This window comes from Lissotriton helveticus, chromosome 1_1, assembly GCF_964261635.1.
Source record: "Lissotriton helveticus chromosome 1_1, aLisHel1.1, whole genome shotgun sequence".
Taxonomy (NCBI): domain Eukaryota; kingdom Metazoa; phylum Chordata; class Amphibia; order Caudata; family Salamandridae; genus Lissotriton; species Lissotriton helveticus.
Window position 1 is genome coordinate 280,733,201 of NC_136057.1, and position 22,054 is coordinate 280,755,254.

The following is a 22,054-nucleotide window of genomic DNA, read 5'->3' on the forward strand; positions in this document are numbered from 1 at the left end:
AGGTAGTGGGAGCTAGGGTTGATGTAGATTTAGGTAAATTCCCAGAGCACGAGTGGTGTGAGGTACTGAAGAGTTAATTGTATTAAAAATCTATGGCATGATTCTACATGAACAAGCTAAGTTGTGTCTTGGTATGAAGCAACATTCCTTAGACAATATCTGCTTATTTTATATTATTTGCTCATATTTTTCTGTTGCAATAGATGACTGCTAAAAACTCTACCCTAGGGGTTGGTCTAATTCTTTGAGGGTGTGAGCCACCAAATAACATTTTCTTCCCAAAAAGGACTCGGTGTCTGTGCTCCAAGATTCCAACTGTTATGTCGAGTTTGGGCCAATCTTTTAAAACACATGCCGAAAGTATGTTTAATTTACTGACATACATGACCTTTGATCTATAAATACCATCCCTTACACGCTCAAGACAACAGTGGTGCACAGGGTTGGGTTACAATACGGGGACATAGATGTATTTGCTGCGGCTTTTGCTAATCTGATGAGAGGCCTTCTCCAAAAGGATCCGGATCTAAAGATCTAGGTGGGTCATCTGTTGGGTCAAGAAATTCATGCATGGTTTTGCGAGAGTGCACCCGTGACCTGAATTACCCCCAGCAAGTCTCTGAAGTTTTGGGTACATTTTGCTTGGGCTCAGCGTGAACAATAATTGTGTGAGCATATTGAGGGCCAATGCAGTTAGGAGTTGAGATTTACATTTGTTCTGTATTCTGAAGAGTAGTACCAAGTGCACCTTTCAAAGCAACGGTGACAACAGTCAACTCACCCAGTTACACTAGACTGACAGTGGTGGCAGCAAGAAAATTTGTTGTGGAAGAATAGGCTTTTGTATATGTCACTTCCAATAGGGTGAGTGGCCTACTGGCTTTGCTCCTTTGGAGCTCTACCTAATCTTCTGTCGCCAAGGCCTTCGCCACATCCACATAGAGTATAATATGAATAAAAGTGCTGTGCATGTTAGGCGGAATCAGGATTGTGGTTGATGAAAACTTGGGGAGAGGGTTGTCCATTTTGGATTTCATTACAAGACCGGAGGCTACCATTATGCAATAACTTTTATTTGCTGCCCAAACACGCAGCCCTTTAAAGAATACTGAATACATCATAAAGTGATAGAATGTTCATTCAGACACTATAAATATCATGTGCACCATCTCATCCTCCTCTTTTTTTAGCTACCCATCGCCAAGATAAGTATATCAATTACACCATTTGTTTTTTTTCTAATGTTAAACAGATACCTTATTAGTAAATCAATTTTTACTGGTTATACTTTGAATGATATTTAGGGCATGTTTCTATTAATCTTATCATCTGTTTTATCTACATGAAAATGTTCTTCCTTAAAGTTTTAAGATAGTGTTTTTTTAAACAGTAATTTGTACGCCCTTCCAATTTACAGTAAGGACAGGTAAGTGTTAGCCTTTTTCAACCTTATAAAAAAAAAGCCTCTTTTTTTTGAACTGTCGGAAATAGCAAAAGACTCCAACATTCCCCTCTTTATAGAAATTAATACCGTGGACGCGGTCTCCGTTACGATCTGCATCGCGTCCTCTGAAGCGCTTACACGCTTGCATACGTTTTTATAAACAAACGTTAGCGACAGCCTTCGCTATATAAAACTTTATAAATAAATAAACGTTGACCGCAACGAAGAGAGCTCCTTAATCGCTTTTTCCTGTGCAGCTTAGCAACCGGAGCTACATTTCTAAAGTCAACAAAGGGGTTACACGTATTACCGCATAGCGGGAAGGAATAATCAATGAGTCATCAGCTAGGAAGGCGAGTGTCTTTCCTTTGTTTTGACGCTACCCTGCCGCTCCTGAACGCGTTGCCATAACGACAGCTCTTCGCTCAAGCTAAAACGGCTGCATTGGACACACAATTTAACGGAGCAAGTGTTTCTTTGAGATATTTAGTACCTCAACTCTCTCTAGCGCTCGTATTGATATTTTCCAAAATATTCATAAAGTTCTTCATAAATAAGACAGGAAAACTCAGAACTATGAGTAGTTTGTCCTGAGCTATTAATTCTTTAGAGAAACCCTCTCTACGACTACAGAAACCAATAATCCCCTTTCACAATCTAAAGACAGAGGTATGAGTGTGGATGAAGAGCAGATAAGATTAATAGATTGAGGTGTCACAATGTTAGAAAAAGAACCCCTAAAGAAAATGTCAAATTTAGAAACCTTAGAAAAGGGATTTATAAGCACAGTCAGTCTAACTGGTAAAAACAAAGGACAAAGTTTGGCACCCAGTTATAAATCTCAAAGAACTAAACACATTTTTAAACTTCAGACATTTCAAGATGGAAGGTATTCATCTTTTGAGAGACATCTTACAAACCAGAGATTGGCTGGTAAAGTTGGATCTCAAAGATGCCTACTTTACAAAACCTATGCACAAGGACAGTCAGATGTATCTCCATTTTTCCTGGAAAGGGACGCTTTATCAATTCCTATGTTTCCCCTTTGGACTGTCCTCAGCTTCATGGTGCTTTACCAAAGTGCTCCGATCTGTCGTAAGCTTTCTGCGACAAAGGGGAGTGCGGCTCATCATATACCTAGATGACATTCTCATTATGTCTCAGAGCAAGTCAGAAGTTGTGATTCATTTATTCTGGGCAATAAACCTTATGGAAAGTCTGGGGTTTATAATAAACTCGGAGAAGTCTGTCATGACCCCATCTCAAGAGTTAGAATTCCTCGGCTTTCAAATAAATACCCTTTTATCGCAACTGTTTCTACCACGCAAGAAAAAAATAAAGAAAGAAATAAAGGCAGTGCTATCCAAAGACTCCATTCTTCTAAGAGACCTGGTGAGAGTCCTGGGTCTTCTTTCTTCCTTGATTCAAGAGGTTTGCCCTGTCCTCCTCCATTACAGAGCGCTTCAGAGATTGAAAGCTTGGGGTTTAAGAAAAGGTCTTAGGTATGAGGACACAATACCCCTATCCAAAGACGCCCAGGAAGTCCTGATTTGGTGGCTGAGGAATCTCAAAGCATGGAACGGGAAAGCCATCTTTGGGAATGTCCCGGACTTTATCCTAGAGTTGCATGCAAGCAACGAAGCTGGGGAGCCCGGTTAGACAATCTAGAAACGGGAGGAAAGTGGAACAATCACTTCACATAATTTGCCTGGAAATGTTAGCGGGTCTAAATGCCCTAATGAGTTTCAAGGAACAACTAAAGAACTCGAACACCCTGATTCGCCTGAACAGCTTTTCAGCAGTATCCTACATAAATCGGTTTGGGGGCCAAATCCAAGACTTTATCAGATATAGCAGCTCAAATTTGGTATTTCTGCTGGCAACAGAATATTACACTCAAAGCGGAATTTACTCCAGGGATAATGAATGTAAGTGCAGATTGGAATTCAAGGTTTCTCCAAGATTCTAGCGATTGGAAATTATATCCAGCGTTTTTTATCTGATAGTAAGTCTCTGGGGCCCAATCCAAGTAGATTGTTTTGCCAGCAGGTTGACATCTCAGGTTCAGACATAATTCAGTTGGAGACCAGACCCAAACGCTTCGACAGTAGATGCATTCCTACAAGACTGGGGGAAGAACAGGGCTTACGCATTCCCCCCCCCCCCTCTTTTCCATGATTCAGAGAGTTCTCTGGAAGGTGAGGCTAGATTCCAGCAGCATCATTCTACTAACCCCCTTTTGGAAAACTGAGGTATGGTTTCCTGGAGTGATGGAACTTTCACTAGACATCCCAAGCCTTATTCCAGCATCCTCGGATCTTCTTCAGAGCCCAGACAGAGAAGAACATCCTTTAATGCTAGAAGGGAAAATTAACCTTCTTATCTGGAGGATTTCAGGGGATCAGAGAGATATCCTTGCCTTTCACGAGAAGCTAAAAGCTTTCATGAGTAATCTTGGGCACCAGGAAGAGGAGAAGATACATGGGTGTTTGGAAGAAATGGTGTAGTTGGTGCTTGGAAAACAATTTGGATCCAGTGGAGGCCCCTGTACATTAAATAGCCAATTATTTAGCACATCATTTCGATTCAGGCTTATCCTACAGAACAATAAATTGATATAGATCTGCAATCTCTTAAGGCCATGCCCTAATTAACAATATAGCTATCAGTATGTCAGAATCTGTTTTTTACCCTTTCTTCCACGAATGTGAGAAATTGGTTGTGGTGAGATGCATGAAAGAATATGGAAATAAAATAGCGAATTTTAGAGCTGATGGTCTTGATCAACTACTCTTATCATAAATAAAACCTCATAAGCCAGTTTCTACTGCTACCTTAGCTAGATGGAGTCGCACAATTATAAATGAAGCAGGTACAGATCTCTCTGGATTTGGGGCTCACTCTTCAAGAGGAGCTATGGCTAGCAAGGTTTTTTGGGCAGGGGGAACCCTGCCCGAGATCCTTAAGGCAGCTGACTGGTCTAATGCAAACACTTTTGCCAAATTATATTTAAGGCCAGTAGAGCATGTTAGCAACCTAGCCTTAATTGGCTATAAACATGCATGATGGTAGCCTCCGATCTTGTAATGAAATGACGATTGTCCAATTATTATTCAGAGATAACGGAGGCTAACATTATCCCACCCTCTTCACCCAAGAAGATAGAGTTTCCTGGTGAGTAAGACATGTTTATATTCTTTATGCATAAAGTTTATGTTGGTATTATGTCCTTTGCCTCTGCCTTCTTTTTTCATAACAGAACTTCCTTACTGTGAGAATTATTCTTATTTTTCTAGATTCTAATGCATAAAACTATACGGTGGTCCCCAAAGAAGAAGCAATTTATCTCCTGGGATTTCGCAGCAAAAACAGGAGGATGAGATGGTGCACATGATATTTATAGTGTCTGGATGAGCATTCTATTACTTTGTGATGTATTCAGTATTCTTTAAAGGGCTGCATGTTTGGGCAGCAAATAAAAGTTAATGCATAATGCTAGCCTCCGTTGTCTTTAATGAAATCAAGATTCTCTCTGCATTAAATAATTGGAGAATCGTCATTCTCCCTACAAATATGAGATATGAAATGAAGGTTGCATGTAGCCTACAGGGGGACAATGTGGACTGCTAGCATTTCTGAAGCTATTGTAGGAAGTCAGACTCCAAGGTAAAAGGAAAAAAAGGAGACAGTTGTCTCTTTAGATGTGCTTCTGCTGCATCCGACCCTTTTATCTTCTCTTGGTGTTACCCCCATAAGATTAGTGGAGGGAGCTCTATGTATAACTTTTAGATTCCTCCTTGTATGTATCAGTGAACTCCCTCTACATATTCTTATTCATAGTATTGTCTTTCCATAATTCAAATGAAGTTTACTTGATGGGTATTTCTTCCATTGTCTTGATGGAACAGGCTGCAAACTCCAGTCTACCCCAATAATGTATTTTCCCTTTTAGGTGCCCAGTACATAAACTATAATTCTATATAATACCATCAAGGCACCTCTACTTATGGTCTTTAGGATGCGCACTTCATCTTATCATGCCATCTGATGCCCTCCTAGGAATGGCAATTATTATACGCCTTACATGGAAAATGGAGAAAGTTACTTGGTTTTCAGTGATGGAGTTGCTTTCCCTTTGGGTTGCTTTTATTACATTTGGGATAGGAGATCCTTCTCACCTGAGAGTTTGGAGCACTGCGAGGTCGACGGTCAGGCAGTGCTGACTCCATCAATAACCGGTCCTTCTTTAGTGAGAGATCAATTTGCTTTAGCACAGCTTGAAGATTTGATACTTCAGATAGCTCAGAGTCTGACAGCAGCAAATAGTCCTCAGGAACATCAGCTGAGTGTTGACTAGGGGAACCTATAAATCCACAAAGGCAGGAGAGAGAGATAGACTAGTAAATGTAAATATCTTTAGTAACATTGTGGTTTCAAGCCAGACATTATAAAATGTTGACCTCAGCAACTAAAACCTTAATAAACTCTGCCCAAAGCATGCACAAAATTAACCTGACAACCATTTCTTGATTTCATCAACAACTTGTGTTAGAACTACCTGTATAACTACTGGAGAAATCACATCCAAGGCAGTTTGCATGACCTACTTTACACATAACATCAGCAAGGAGGCCACCTGGGGAAATATGAGATTACCAGGTCAGCAACTCAACACAGAAAGAATTCCAGGCATGGGAAGCAATATTATAAACCTCACGCCCAACAATAGCATGGATCCAGTGTAAGGGGTGTATCAGCAGACACCACATATTAGTTACCACCTGTTGGAAATGACCAACTTTTGCATGACATTCTCTCAGATTTTTGCCTTCTTTAACTAAATCTTTTTTATTAGCCATAGGACACTTTACTTCGGTTAACCAGTGGTAAAGTGCTTGTGCTCTTCCTTTAAACATGGTAGAATTGACACATTCCTAATTGGGACATTTAACGTACGTTTAAGTCCCTAGTATATGGTTCCACATGTCCACGATCTGCTTATCCATTGCAGCTCTCCATTGCTTCTCAGCTCATTCATAGCTTGAGTGCAGCGTATTTTCGAGGCCCATTGACCCAGGTAACAGTAGATGGTTTAATTCATGTTTGCCTATCCACACGAATGCCCCACAAGTACTTCCGCCCTCCTTTTAGTGGTTTTAATGGTGTATATCCTCCTGTTGTCCTGATGAGACCTGGCTCCAATAAATTGTACATATACAGGTAGAAACGTCAACATTTAATTTTCTATAAGCTTGATTTATATGGACTGCTAATCGGCAAAAAGGTAAGACAAGGTATGCATTCTTGTCTTCACTGTTAATAATCTTGGCCATCCAAGTGTAAAGTGGTTGCCAATGTTTCATTTTAGGTCACAGTTACTGAGCGTTGTCGGGATTAATGTAAAATACTACTTTTATAATATTCACCAAGTACAAATAAGAAAACTATGCAAACAAACCAGGCTGGTCAGTAATAATTCCTGGCACTGTTGATAAACTGAAGGTCCGAGCTAGAAAGTGGTCCATTGTGAATCAAAAGATCACTGATGCATTCATACCACCAATGAAGGTAGGCTTTTGATACACAACTGATAATGGAATTGTGAATGGATTTCATATTTTGGGAATGTTTGCCCTTCTGAAAGAGACTGGGATAGAGTGGTGCTAGATATACTACAATGAACAATTTCTATAGAGGTCATGGAGAGAAGGATCTTCATAACCTGAAAAGAATGGAGACAGGCTTTTTGTCAATAAGGGGGTTGGAGAGGAGGACAAGTATGCTTAGTGTCAAGAATCAGTAGACTGCGGCATATGTTGGTAAGCTAGCCTCCTTGATGAAGGAACGGTGTCACTCAAGGTGTAAAATGTTCCTTAAACTATGGGCCTGATGTACAGTTTGATGGGTGGATTACAGAATGTGTTTGCCTGTTGAAGAATAACTCCTCTTGCAGTCAGTGATGGTCTGTGAAGTGTTCAATGCACCCAAGCATAACTCTTTTCTGGATTTATGTATGTTTCTTTTTCAAAGTGTCCTGGCCCGGAAAGCAGACCAGTGCCACAAATTAAGACACATATGGTGATGTTTGGCTGATGGCCCCACCCCTCTCTCGATGGCTACCTACTGCAATCCTCCTTCAGATTAAAAAAAAATACGGTTGTGCTTGGTTGTAAACTTTTGGAGCAAAACAGACCAGAAGAGTTTAAGGATCACCAGGCAGTAGCTGGGGAAGTGCATGGAAATTAACAAGATTTTTAGTCTTACTTTACAGAAGCCAGAAAATATGTTTGCTCATTTACATTATTGATTTGCTAACACATTGTTACTGTAATCTTGCAATGTCTCGTAAACTTACAAGCTGCATTGGGGTGTCCTGGGGTATATATGTATGTATGTATGTATGTATGTATGTATGTGTAACCTAGCACCAAAGCAATGTATCACTGTACACTTAAGGGTACTACGTACAGCTCATAAGGGAGAGTACAGGTGGAGGAAAGATACAAGGGTGAAAGGGCAGGAGTATGTAGCTGGTGGTGGGACAATGGCCGGGCTTAGATGTACAGCAGAGGAGGAGAGGTGTGAGATGACTGACAGTTTCTGAAGTTTAACAAATAATTCACAAGCAAGTCAGACATTATGAAATAAAAAATTAATTAACTTATGGAATCATCCTACCATGTGCGTGGCTGTGGCCATCTTTTCTTTGAGACACGGCCTCCAGCGAGTTGACAGCACTGCTGGTCAGGATAGATCTAATCTCTCTTGAATCCTGTGACATCTTCAGATGGTTCTGCAATCAGAAGGACTATGAGAAATAGACACCATACAATAAGTCATAGAAAAGAGTTGACATTCTAGTATGTGCAGGGTACTTCACAGATCACTGGCACCACACCTTATAACATAACATAACATAACATGTATTTGTAAAGCGCACGTTCACCCGGAGGTATCTTGACACTGGATAACAGATGTTTCTTGTTACCCAACTCAATGGTACTCATTTTATAGACCTCAGATGGATGAAAGGCTGAGTGGACCTGCCGGGATTTGAACCTGTGACCATGAGGTCTAACACAGGCCCCTGCAGTGAAGGCATTAGTCCACTGAGCCACCAGACCCGGCTTTACCATGTTATCAGGACCCCAACAGTAGAGTGTACTCTGCAGATATCACTGGATGCCACCGAGACAACAAGCAGCTGATAATTCACCAAACAGCACATCCTGTACTGCTGACTTGGCTGGGCTGCACTCCATCCTTGACACACCATTCCTTTCTCACCATGGTTCACTAAGGTTGGATATCTGTCTCATTTATCTGATTCACCATGCTCTATGCCCTTTTACTAAATGTAGGACACTTTTTTGCTTCTTCATTGACTAAGCACTGAGAAGCAGAGTAGTTTGCAAAGAGCGCTATAAGGTCTGACTGTGACTAGGAAATAGGAAGGCGAGGGTGCTCAAATTCCACAGGGGCACTCTTGAAGGGCAAATGTGTAGGTAAAACAAGGGGTGTTACTAGTCAGGAGGTGCCAGGACTGGGTAAAGAACAGACCTCTATGTTACAAGGAAGGTGCTTGGGCTCTCAGGGTCTGGGACCAGGTATGATAGTGATTATAAATGATAATGATAATTACGCACTTGTATAGCGCACAACTACCCGGAGGCATCTTGCGCTTGTACGAATACCGCTGAGGAACCCTTCCTGGCCTTTCCCTGTGAGATGCCCACTCCTGGGCACCCCCAAGGTGAAGCCAGGCATCCTAGCGTTGTTGGGCCGTTGTGGAGATTAAGCAAGCTATTGCCCAGAGTTGCAGAGTGGGACTCATGATTAGAATAGGCACCGAGGCGAGAATGATCAGGTCCGAGGAAATTAAGCCCAAGAACCACTGAGGCGGGAATTGAACCCTGGTCCCGGGCCAGACTTCTGCATCAGGGTCTGCCGCTCTAACCATTGAGCCACACTTCTCCACTATTATGCTGGTGGTAGGCTTTCAGAACTGTGTAGAAGCCAGTACTGGAGCAGTAGGTGTGCTGACAGGCAGAGTATCTGGAGATCTGATAGATGGGGGATGAGATCATTAGCCAGGGCTGTGCTGTGTGAAGGCTGGGTAGAGGAAGATCAACATAACCTCTATGTTGAGACCCACTCATCCATGAGCTCTCACATTGCTCGTACTGTGAAGTCGCATTTCTCACACTGTGAAGTGTGCCAGATCTGCACCATTCTCCCTCTCTACTTAAACCCCTATTAAAACCAACTAATTTCCAATTGGTAATCCAAGCTATAATGGTTTCTGAATTAACTATGGTACTGTCTTACCAGCTGGATAATCCAAGCACTCTTTGGCTCCACTGAAAGCTGTAACCTACTCATCCTCAGAGCCAAGAAATGTGACCTCAAACCCCCAGTGTTAAGAGACCTCTATTTACTACCGTTGGCGGGCAGAATCATGTTCACAAATGCCTATGTATCTTTCAAGGTCCTTAGACTCCAACCACCAGTGTACCTACACTCTTTAATAAACATATCCAGAGACCCAAAGAAGCTTAAAAGCAAAAAGGTGTTACATCTGGAATCAAAGGAGGTCTATTTCCACAGTGCTGCAACATAATTCGTTACTAGAGTTTGTACCTTATTAGTGAACCAAGACCTCAATAAAGCTTCCTCCAATTCTGCAAAAATGTACAAACATTTCTTTTCAGCGCTCATGTCCATTCTTAATTCACCATCACCCATTTCTTCTCTTACACATCAGTCTGTGTGAAATACTTCTCCTACAGCTGTCCTAACTACTGATGCTTACTAATTTTCTAATTACTGAGATTTGTGTGACTGCTACTTACATCTGTTATCTATGTGGTGTTTTTCGAGATCCAGGAGTCAGGCTAAGTAAAAAATAATATAAAAGTCATAAATAAAATAAAAGTGCATAAATAAAACAAAGTACCTTAATTAGCAGTTGTTGAGATCAAAGATAGAAACAGGTGCTATTGAGTGTAGAAGTGCGCTTAGAAATAGATTTCCAGATTCAGCCACAACCCCATTCCAATGTGGACATTGTCCTTCAAGTGCAACACTAGAAAATGCTACTTGTTCTAGCAGATGTCTTCCAAACACTAGCTGTAAGGGGCTGAGGTGGGAGAAGCTCATAAAACTCAATGATCTCATTCACACTCGCATCCTTACCTCAGGCAGTCGCTCTCTGGAGGATTCCACCCTCTGTTTTTTCTTCTTTTTCTTCTCTTTTCTGGTGCTGCTTTCTGGCAAATATTCCTTCTTCATGTTTACACCTTCAGCATTCTTTCTGTTTGCCTTGTCCGCTTTCGGGCTTGAACTAGGGATAGGGTCCTGTTCTTTGCTCCATCCAGGCCACACTGTTGAACTGACCTGGCAGCTCTGTGTGGGGCTCAGGGTGCCACAGGGTTGTGTCCAGGGGGCATCATGGGCACAGACGGCCTGTCCGCACCCCCCTGAAGACCGGTATCCTGGAGGCACCGAACAGGGGTAGCCTGGACTGCACTCCACCAACTTCTGCCGAGCTGAAGGGGGCATCTGGAGCTCCAGGATTATGCGGTCACTCAGGGGTACCGGGATTCTAACTGCCACACCAGGGGGTACCTGTCTGGTATGACCATTCCAGAAGGTCACCAGCACCCCACTGCTTTGTGCATCTATGGACAAATGAAACAAGGCAGCTGATTTACAAATGTAAAGTAAAATGTCAGATCACTCATGTAGATGTAACCATGAAGGGGAGTGTGACTATAATTCACTGGATCACACCTCCTGTCTGCTGTAAAAGAATTGAATAGTGGGGAGAAGCTATCAACAGTAACGAAAGTGGCAAGAGATGGAGAAAAAAAGAGAGGGATAACAGCACAGACAGAGCAAGAAATGAATAGAGCAATAAAGAGGTTACAGAAAAAAATAGAGAAAAGGAAGACAGATACAAGATAGAACGAGAAAGGCAGAGCTAGGGAGAGAGAGGGAAGGTGAAAGAGATTAAAAAAAGACAATAGAAAAAAAATCACAAACGGGGGAATAAGAAATAAGATGTCGAAAAGGAGGAAGAGTTTAAATATGCAACAAAGAAATGAGAAGCAGTAAAGGAGGGGTGAAAGAAGGAAGGTTACGAAGGAAAACATGAAAGAAACGACTGAAAACGTAAAAATAGAAATGCAGAATTAAAACAAAGGCGGAGAGCGAATGTAGGAGAGGAGAAGGTAGAAACCGGAGATTGTCTGAATGTTGACATGAGGTAAGAGAAAGACTTGCTGATACGGGGCAGGGAGGAGAATTAAGTTTCAAACATGATTCCCAGGGATTTTACTTAGTTTATGGAATGGGAAGCCTTCACTTATTTCATGGAAGGGGAAGCCATGTAAGTATGAGAAGCTGTCTAAGTATAGTATCTTGACTTTTAATTGCACCACTGAGATGACTCTGGGTGAAGAATGTATTATTATTGGTTTTTAAATTCTTTTTATTGAAGTTTTCAACAAGAAAGAGAGAAGGTGTCGCACAGCGACCAACAGATAGGGTGTAGAACATAAGTTCAAAATCTCACAACCAGTAAGTGTTACCAGCTCAATTCTGCCAAGTGGCGCTATAGCCAGCTACTCTTAGGCACTTCGAGTCAGGGGCAGTTCTTTAGAGCACAGCCCACTCATCATGACTTGCATAGAGTGATCTTTGAAGAAGAAGTCACTCTACTCTTGCACTGTGCCACACTTTTCCAGTCTGTTTGTAAGTAACTTTTGTAAAGCCTGATGGAATTAAACAGTCTGTATGTGCTGAAGCAAAAATCAAATCCAGAGTGACAAGCATCAGGTAATCTGTGTTCAAAGATGGTAGATTGTAGTAGGTTTGGAAATAGACTAGATGTCCTAGGAATTGGAGGGTCAGACCAAGCGTCTAGATGGCCAGAGTAACTATCGGTTGTATCAGTGGTAGACGTAGTAATCCTGCTACAAGGGAGTTGATGTGTCTGAGCCTTGAAGCCAATACTTTGCTGAGAGAGGTTAGGCAAGGACCTTATATCATATTTCATAATTCATAGGGTGGTGGATCACAATGTTACAAGGGAGAATTAGTCCAGAAAGAGGTAACCGAGATATTGAATGAAGTGGAAAGCCAATGTGGATAAGGCAATGGATCTTCTAATTTTTGCAATGTAAGAAGTAAAGGCTTCCATTCACCCGAATTGATGCACCCACTTGGCCATGATATATTATCAAAGGCTGAAGCATTAGCATGCAAACCACAGCAAGATTGGAAGGTATGTTTTGAACAAACCATTAAAATCACCAAATAAAAAGGAACACAAATTATCAAATAATTTAGGGCTAACCCAACCCCATTGGTAAGTATATTTATAATGTTAAGTAGTAAATCAAATAATTTCATAGATGAGATTATATTTGCAAAAATGAAGAATCAAAATGGGATATTGAATAAAAAGCAGATGCGAGATAATGGTTTGACGAGGGAATCACCATGCAATTAAAATATACCTGAAGCGAATCCCCGGCACTCCACACCTTGAAGGACTTTTCCTGGGCCATAGGGCTCCCAGCGAACATCCAGGGGAGCCAGTACTCTGTCTCCTGGCACTATGGGCTGTCTCCGAGCATCTTCATAATGTATGATATCGTAAAGGGCTGTTTCTTGCATGCGTAGCTGGGCTTTGCCCTTCTGTTTTTGGCACTTTTCAAATTCCACCAGGAAATGCCCTACAGAACCCTGGAGGTTGCAAATAGAAAAATATATAACACTGGAAAACAGATACAATAGTCATTGCTAGCACGATGAAAATTGTGTACAGAGAGGAAATTTCCTATTAACAAACATGAACCAAGGAAAGCATTTAGTGACAACAGTCATGAATGGTGACACTAACTGTGCTCACTGATCAGACACAATTATCCAAACTAAAACAACCAGCAGTTTAAGGGTTCAGCAACAGCATGCATTCATCAGAGGGCTATTTGTTAAAGAGGACATAACGTTAACTAACCAGAATGATGCTATTTGGCTGAAACAGAACCCACTGGGCATACAGAGGTTACAGGGCCCAACTGTGATAGATGAGGCATTTTATTCATGATGTCCCAGGACCTGAACTATGAATCATAAACAACTGGGCCATGTACCCCTCCTGTACTTGGTTCTCAGTGGTAGCTGTGGTCGAGCAGTCATATTCTCCCTCGGGAGGGAAGGGTAGATACAGGGGAGTGAACACAACTCATAATTCAAAGTGAACACAGTACTAACAATAAATAAATGTCCAGTCAAACTCTTTTATAAGAAAAGAGGTATTTTATTTCTAGCTCTACACATGCAATTGAATAATGAGTTTCATGAGCAACAACACAATCCCCTTGAGGTCGTGGCTCTAGAAGTTAACAGGCAAATCCCTGTTCCACCTTATGACGTGGTTGGAGTTATTACCATTCTATGGTGGTCACCTCCAGGGCATGCTAACTAGTAGGCCATTACTCAAGAGTTTTCCTTTTAACTTTTTAGGAATTAGTCAAATGTGTCTGTGGTGCCACAGCACTGTCACTGAATTCTTAGACAAACCACATGAGCAGAGTTTGAACAAAATTTGGAAAGAAATAATGTTTTATATACAATATTCTTTAGGGAGAAGATGCACAAGAGAAAAGAGAGCACATTCTCAATTCTCCCTGTGTGTGCAGTTGCACACCACCCAGAGCATTTGACTTCTTACCATGAGTCGATGTTACATTAAAGTGGTTCTGCCCCTTCAAAGGTTCTACCAAACAAGGATAGAAAAAGAAAAAAAAGCCCACAATGCTGCTACTGGATGGTACAATTGCACCTTTATTGTCTACAACCCTTATCTTATAGATGAAGAGCCACAACCCTGATGATAGTGACATCACTATCGTAAACTGGAGGCGGCAGATAACCCAGTGCACTAACTTACCACATGAAGACATCACTTTAAAACTATACTTGATCATCAATGACAGTGCTAAGCACAATGCAGCGTGAAGAGCACCAACAACGCTCATCCAGATGGAACAGCAATCAATAACAAGCAGGTGCTGAGAAAGTGCTAACTTACAACATTGTGAAGTGAACAAAGTGCTAACGACCTACGCTAGTTATTCAGCCACCACCCGACACAATCATACAGGGGGCTACCACAAATCACACATTCTTGTCTGGATCAGGGTTCAACATAAATGGATGACAACGAAGGCGAGTGTTCAATATCAACGCAAATGAACAACAAACGCACATGAGCAACATACAGCAGGATTTTTCCTAAAAGCAGAGGCAGGGGCAAGTTGATGATGATATTCAGACAAAGACTTACCTCCACTTCCTGGGCTATGTGACCCAGGTAATAGTAGCCATCAGTCGCTCTTCTTGCCAGAACCCGTGCTCCCCTCAACAACCTCAGAGTCTCAGTGGGCACATTCAAGAAGTCTCTCTTCATTAGAGCATCTGCCAGTGGAGCATTATGGGAAATAGACAAACCACAGAGAGGAATGCTGTTGTAACACAAGATGAAAGTAAGGTGTCATAATCCACTCAATGAGAAGAAAAAAATGATATATAGGAAATAGAAAAGGGAAAAGGGAAATTCACATTTATCTGTAAAGAATGTATATCAGCTACAAGAGCAATTGACATTGTAAAAGAAGAGAGCAATTGCTCCATCTACAGATTTATGCTGTTGTTATAAAAGAGAGAAGAGAGAACGATGAAACGGCCCATAAACAGTGAGCCTGCTGTGCTAAAAGAGAAACCAGACATTTATTTCATTTTTTTTTTAAATACATTTTAAAAATGAAACACTAATTACAACATAAATAAGCCCTGGGAAAAATCAATAGGTCTGGCTTCTAAGTGAAAGCACCTGGATGCTTCCAACAATGCAGTCACTAATCATCCGTCCATGCTCTCAATCACTTGCCCATCCTTACCACGAATCACCACATCAATCAATGGAAAGGCTCTTTCAGATATCAACCAGACAACGCAAGTTTGGGAACAGTATGAGACTACTTCTGACAGCGTGTGGCTGCTAGTCAGAGATATGTTGAGTATGTTTGCTATTGTGTTATTGCCATTCTATGAGGGGTGTGAGAGAGTTTCTAGTAGTGTTGGTGTCTATGAGGGGAGTGGATGTGGTGGATGAAAAGGGTGTCAGTTGTGTTGGAATGCTCCTCATGGAGTGTTGTTGTTAGTGTGTGACTATAATTGTCTGAGGGTGTGCCGACACTCATCCTCTGCTCCGAGACTCAGCCACTGCCCTCACCTGAACAGCTCCACAGCGATTTGTAGCAGCTACTCTCCCTGGCTGATGCCTGTTCCACAGCACCAATGGCAAGCCATTCCAGTTCCCATGCTTTTGTGCATGGATTGTGCAGATGGGCAGTAAAGTGTGCGTGTGCCCTTCATTCGTAAGTCACACTTGCAGTATAGTGAGCTTGACTCCAGCAGCTAATGTGACATCAGCAGAATCACTATACTATGTATCTACTGAAAAGCACATACTCATGCATGAACCACAATACACCATAATCATACACTACATAAACCAGCATAAGGCAGCATAGACCCCCACCCACAGCTATCATCGCCCAGTGAGAGGGAGGGACAGCAACTTTGAGAAAAAGGCAGCATTGTTCAAAACAATACATAACATGATCTCTGCTGAGGGGATAGTAGGAAACTGGCTCTGTATATACTATACCTAAATGAGGTATAGTGTGCACAAAGTCCAGTGGAACCTCAAAGGTAGGCAGAGGTAAACGTGGTTTGCACCTTACTCTCTATTTGTGGTAGTGTGGTCGAGCAGTAAGGTTGTATCAAAGGGTAGTGGTAAGAAGTTGTTATGTACATTCAATCAGCAAATGATATCACACATTCAAAGACTGAACTTCAGACCGATTGGTTTGTATAAAAATATTCTTTTAGTTATTTTATTTTCTAGAACCAAGCAAGCCTGGCACAGGTAAGCAATAAAAACTTTACAGTAGTAATGCAGTTTGTGAACAGTTTGAATTGCAATTGTATATGCACTTTGATTTGATTACAGTGGAGCTACTAGTAATGCAATGCTTTTGATATACTGTACATATACTTTGTATAGGCTTTTTAGTAAGTTTAAGTTTAGTTATTTATAAAGCGCATGGCTACCCGCAGGCATCCCAGTGCTGCCGAGAGGAGCAAACAACATGTGCCGTCTTAGGGGAACAGCCAAGTTTTGAGTTTTTTTTCTGAAACACTGTTCATTCTTGGTTAGCCTTAGTTCTAGATCCAGGCTATTCCAGAGTTTAGGGGCTAGGTGTGAAAAGGGTCTTCCACCCCATCTTGCTTTCCTAATTTGTGGTGTATTCATCAGGAAGCAAGTTCCTGACCTAAGGCATCTGTGGGGGGAGTACTGGGAGACCAAGGCTTGTAGCATAGTAGGGCCTCTCCCATGCATGGCCCTGTGGGCTAAGCAGAGGGCCTTGGATGTAACCCTGGCCTAGACTGGCGACCAGTGAAGCTTCTTCAGAGATGATCTAACTGATTGATGTCTGGGGATCTTGAGAAGCAGTCTGGCTGCGGTGTTCTGCACCACCTGCAATCTGTCTGTGACATATTTGGGGAGTCGAGGTACAAAGAGTTGCCGTAGTCTAATCGCGAGACTACCAGAGCATGTACCACTGTTTTTTTCGATTTTTCTGGGATTAAGCTCAAGATTTTTCGTATCATCCGGAGGATGCCGAAGCAGATCCCCGAAGGTTTTTGGGTCTGTAGTTCCATGGATAGGTTTTCGTCTAACCACTTCGCCAGGCTCTTTATGAACGTTTTAGGAGTGGGTGGGGGCCCCCAGTTTCCTGGCCAGTTAATCCATTGCATAGGAGCATTATCTCTGTTTTGGCCCCATTTAATTGAAGGCTACAGTTGGCCATTCAGGCTCCTATTTTTTCCAATAATGGAACTAGTTGCAGATGGTTGGATTTGGGAGTTTCTGCCACGGAAACCACCAGAGGGGTGTCATCCGCGTACGAAACAATGGACAGTCCAAATTCCTGTACCAGGTGTGCTAGTGGGCTTAAGTAAATGTTAAAAATAGTTGGGCTCAGGGACGAGTCCTGAGGTACTCTGCATGGGCCCGTGAAGATATCAGACAGGATGCCTGCTTCCATACATTGGAAGGATCTTTTTCTCACGAACGATGCCACCCATGATGCCACCCATTGGTTGGCTGTGTCTCTAATCCCAATCTCTTTGAGCCTGTGGATAAGAATCTCATGGTCTACCCTGTAAAAAGCCGCACTCAGGTCTAAGAGCAAAATTGCGGCAGCTCTTCCTTGATAGAGTATGGCTTTTCGTTTTTCTGTGACCCCTAGTAGGGCCAACTGTGTGCTGCGTTCCAGACGGAACCACATCTGGGACTGGTGCAGGATACCATTATCCTCAAGAAATTGCGAGATTGAACTGTTAACATGTTTCTCAGCAATCTTTAACAGAATGGGTAGCAATGAGATGGGCCGATAACTTCCCATGGATGCATGGTCTAATTGGAATTTTATGAGCAGAGGCTTTACAATATCATGCTTCCATTCTTTGGGTACTAGACCTTTCTCAAGGGATAGGGAGATGTGGTCGGCCAATTTGTCCCATGTGGGATCTCCCCCTCCCTGCAGAAGAATGTGAGGGGGAGCAGGATCTATTGGCGACCCTGATTTGATGTTGCTTAGGAGAAAACTTGCATGTTCTTTGCTCAGCCTAAGGAAGGTGAGCAAAGATGGAGAAGGATTGCAGTTCTGGGTCTAAAAGTAGCTCTGACTTGTCTGCATAGTTCTTTGTCTTTTCAAAGGTCTCGCCTTTGATTGAGTGAAGTGAGTTGCAAATGCATTCAACTTTACTCTTAAAAAAGGTGGATAAATCGTTACATCTCTCTTTGAAGGTTGGGGATGTGTGCACCTGGTTCAATTATAGTAAGGGTTTTTACTATTTGGAACAGTTCAGTGGAAGAATTAGAGGACCTCTCAATTCTTTCTTCAAAGAAGGAAGCCTGTGCTTTCCTGATGTCCTTGTGATATTGCTGGATAGCTGCTTTATATGTGGATTTAATATCTGTGCCATAAGCTTTCCTCCAGCTCCCCTCTAGCTTTTTACAGTTTTTCTTTTGGGCTACTTGCTGGGGGCTGAACCAGGTAGCTCTATTAAGATTTCCCTGCTTTATCAGTCTGGGCTTCTTAAAATTTCTATCCACAGAACTGGTAATCCAGTCTGACCACCACTTATGTGCCTCATCGAGACCTACTGTGTCTGGTGGGATGGTTGCCTCCAAATCTCTGGTCCAGGTATCAGGGGCAAGCCTTGGCCACTTACGTCTTAGGGCTGAGCAGCCCCTGAAGGCATGTGTGGCGAGGCCTTTTGATACAAAATGGGAATGAAAAAGTGGTCTGACCAGGGATTCTGGATACGTGTGAGGGTCTGCCGTTTGGGATCATTAGAAAAGATGGGGTCCAGAATGTGCCCTTTTTCATGAGTCGCCGAGCCCACCCGTTGCGTCAGTTGCAAGGCCTCAAGGTCAGCCAAGAATCTCTTGGCTGGTGGGTTGTTAGTGTCATCCACATGGATGCTGAAATCACCTATTGAGGTGAAAGCACTTTTCCCTATGCTCAGGCTGGCCAGGAGATCAGGGATAGACTCTACAAAAGAAGTACAAGTCCCTAGAGGCCTGCAGATGAGGCTGCCTGAGAAGGAGGATGTGGGGGAGAGGGACAGTCTAAATTCGATGGCCTCACAGTTAGTTATATTAAGGGGGCTTGTGGAGCAGCTCAGATGTAATTTATAAATGATGGCAACGCCGCCTCCCACTTTTGCCACCCTGTCAAGTTGGTTTATCCCATAGCATTGGGGAAGGGTACCTATGATGTGTGGCGAAGAGCTCTCTTTAAGGCATGTTTCAGTAAGAAACACTACCTCAAGATCTTCCTCCTCAATAAGCATCCATATCTCAATATAATGTCCTGGGAGGGATCTACAGTTGATTAGCCCAATATTCCAGTGCCTGAGGTTATTGCTCAACAACCCTTTGTGACTGCCAATGGGAGGCGTCTGATGAGAACCCTCATTTTTGGCATCCCAGAGGGTAATTGGAATCAAGGGAGTGGAGGCAGCGAGGGGACATGGATGTACGTCGTTACAACGCATGCTTTTACCATGCATGCCTCTACGACGCAACTTTTACAACGCAAACCATTACAACGCCTAGTGCTTAGGGGTGCTGGATAGTGAATAGTTTAATTTACTATTCCAACTCCAGTCCCCGTGGATACTAGGGAAGGTGTTGGATAGTAAATTAAATCTATACCCTATCCTAGAGCGCCCCCCAGCGCAATGCGTTATAATGGTTTTTGTTGTAATAGTTGCATCGTAAAGGCACTGCGTTGTAAAAGTTGCGTTGTAAAGGATGTTTCCCAGCGGACATAGCTGGCCTGAGTGATTCAAGTTCCTCTTTAGAGAACTTGATTATGTTTGCGAGGTCAGTGTAAAATTGGGCAGGGTATCTGTCCCCTGGTCCCGTCCGGGCGCAGACAGGCTTGCCTTTTTGGGCGCCTTCGGCTGCAGATGCCGCCAGAAGAAGGCAAGCCACTTGACTCTTGACCGCTAACTCACCCACTCCCTGACCGAGGGGAGGAACGATCCTCTCTATGCTCTGAGGGCCTGGAGCGGCTTCCCTTCACGCTATAGAGCTTCCTGGAGACGCTGTAAGGCTTTGGGTGCAATGCCTACTTGTATAATTAAAGCGGTAATGTGCAGAACAGAACAGATTCAAATTCAACAAATATTGGCACAGTAAATAAAAAAAACCAGGTTAAAAGGTTCTTAAAACAGTGTGCATAAAATGACTCAAGCTTTATGAGCAAAGCAGCGCGATGAAGCGACGCTGCGATACCTCCCAGAGAGTCAGGCAGCAGAGTGCTGATAGAAACTAAAGTGGATTACCTTACAGATCACTTTTCTTACACAGTGCAGTATACCTGGATACTGCACTGGGACATTTCCTGTAAACAGGTAAGTTAAAGAGTTTTTGCTATTTAGTTACAGCTTTAAAGGGTTTCGTAGATTTTCGAACTCCACGCTTAGAAACGTTTGACAGAAAACTGTCAATGTTATTCTATGGAGGAAAATATGGTTATCGGTTCATAGGTAAGTATTAAGTTATGAGAGTTAGGTTTCTGGGGTTAGACTCAGGGGTCCCCCATGGTCAAGGATGCACCCTCAACGGCACTAGGGCAGCTGGTTGAAGAGTGCTGAGGCCCAATGTTATCGAATGGGGGTTAGGGCGCCTCCAGTGGTGGCTGCTGACAAGCAGGCTACTGGGTTATGGGAGCAAAGCTCCTGGACTTAAGTTCAGGGCAAATGGGGGGTTCAAGCCAGCACAGAAGGTGCACCCTCAGCGGAACTGGGGTTGCCGGGTGCAGAGTGATGTTTTGGCGTCGGGCACGCTGTAGCTTTCAATCGGGAGTCTCCGGTTTGCAAACACACTGCAGGCTCGGGGACGAAGGTCTTCTGGGTGCGACCACCACTTGGAGAGGTAAGTTGGGATTGCTGGGGGCCGGTTAGGCACTGTTGGTTGGGTCACCCAAGGCCGTGGGGCGTCGGGTGGAGGGGTGCCTTTTAGGGTCGGATCTTCTTACCAGCTCCTGGTGGAGGCCGGGGGAACCTTCCAGTTTGAGGCTGCAGGCGTCGGCTAGAGGCTTGAGGCAGGTCAGGGGTCACCGGATCGCAGGTCAGGATCGCTGGGGAGAGCTCCTCTTGGGCCACTCAAACTTGGGCCGAGGGCATCGGGTGCAGAGTGGTGCAAACTCGCGGATCCTGCCGGAGCTGGAGTCTGTTGGTGAACAAATCCGGTGTTCACGGGAGACAGACTCTTTTCTTTTGAAGGCAGGGCATGTCCTCGGGGTTCTTGAGGCTGCTGGCTGCAGGACACACCAGGGTTTCGCTTCTGCAGGTTCGATGTGGGGACAGGCCGGTAGGGCTGGGGCCAAGTCAGTAGGCATCATCCTCTTGCTAGCTTCGGCGCGGCTGTTCGGTCCTTCTTCTTCTTTTCTTCTTCTGGTTTCTTGTCTGAGGGCTGCCCTTTAAATACTGTATTTAGGAGGCGTTATAGTGGTCTCTGGGTCAGTAGCCAATGAGGGAGTGAGCACAATCCCTAATCCTGATTGGGTAGTGCGTACCATCTGCAAAATGGTGGGCACTGAAGTGTGGGCTTCACCTTGCCTCCCCCACCTGAGGGGTGGGGTTGGCAAGGGTGGGCACACTTTCTGGGCTTGCTAATTCTTCCCACCTGGCTTACTACCGAAAAGGAGGGGATACAGGAAGGGGGTCTGCTCCTGATAGCAGGAGAGGTTGGGGGTCGCGTTATAAAGGCTGCAAGGCCTTTGAAGCTCCCCTGCCACAGATGGCTCTTCATGGCCTGGGGGAGTCATGATCACCTCCTCCCAAGAAAGGCTTTGTTTCTGGGCTCGGGGAGAGAAGGCTCCCACCCCAGGGATCCAGAAACATGTTTCGTGGTGGCAGGCTGGTGTGTATCAGTCAGGGAACCCACCA

General features: G+C 43.5%; 1 protein-coding gene across 1 annotated transcript in view; it reads right to left on the reverse strand.

The window, feature by feature from the left end:
• LOC144769376 (uncharacterized) overlaps positions 1 to 22,054 on the reverse strand; it is a 155,728-nt gene that overhangs the window by 99,537 nt on the left and 34,137 nt on the right. The window contains exons 5-9 of the mRNA XM_078653434.1: positions 14,802 to 14,979; positions 12,967 to 13,195; positions 10,640 to 11,124; positions 8,123 to 8,237; positions 5,623 to 5,807 (exon numbers count right to left, since the gene is read on the reverse strand). Coding sequence (XP_078509560.1) covers positions 5,623 to 5,807; positions 8,123 to 8,237; positions 10,640 to 11,124; positions 12,967 to 13,195; positions 14,802 to 14,979 — 1,192 coding nt within the window. The remainder of the gene's footprint in view (positions 1 to 5,622; positions 5,808 to 8,122; positions 8,238 to 10,639; positions 11,125 to 12,966; positions 13,196 to 14,801; positions 14,980 to 22,054) is intronic.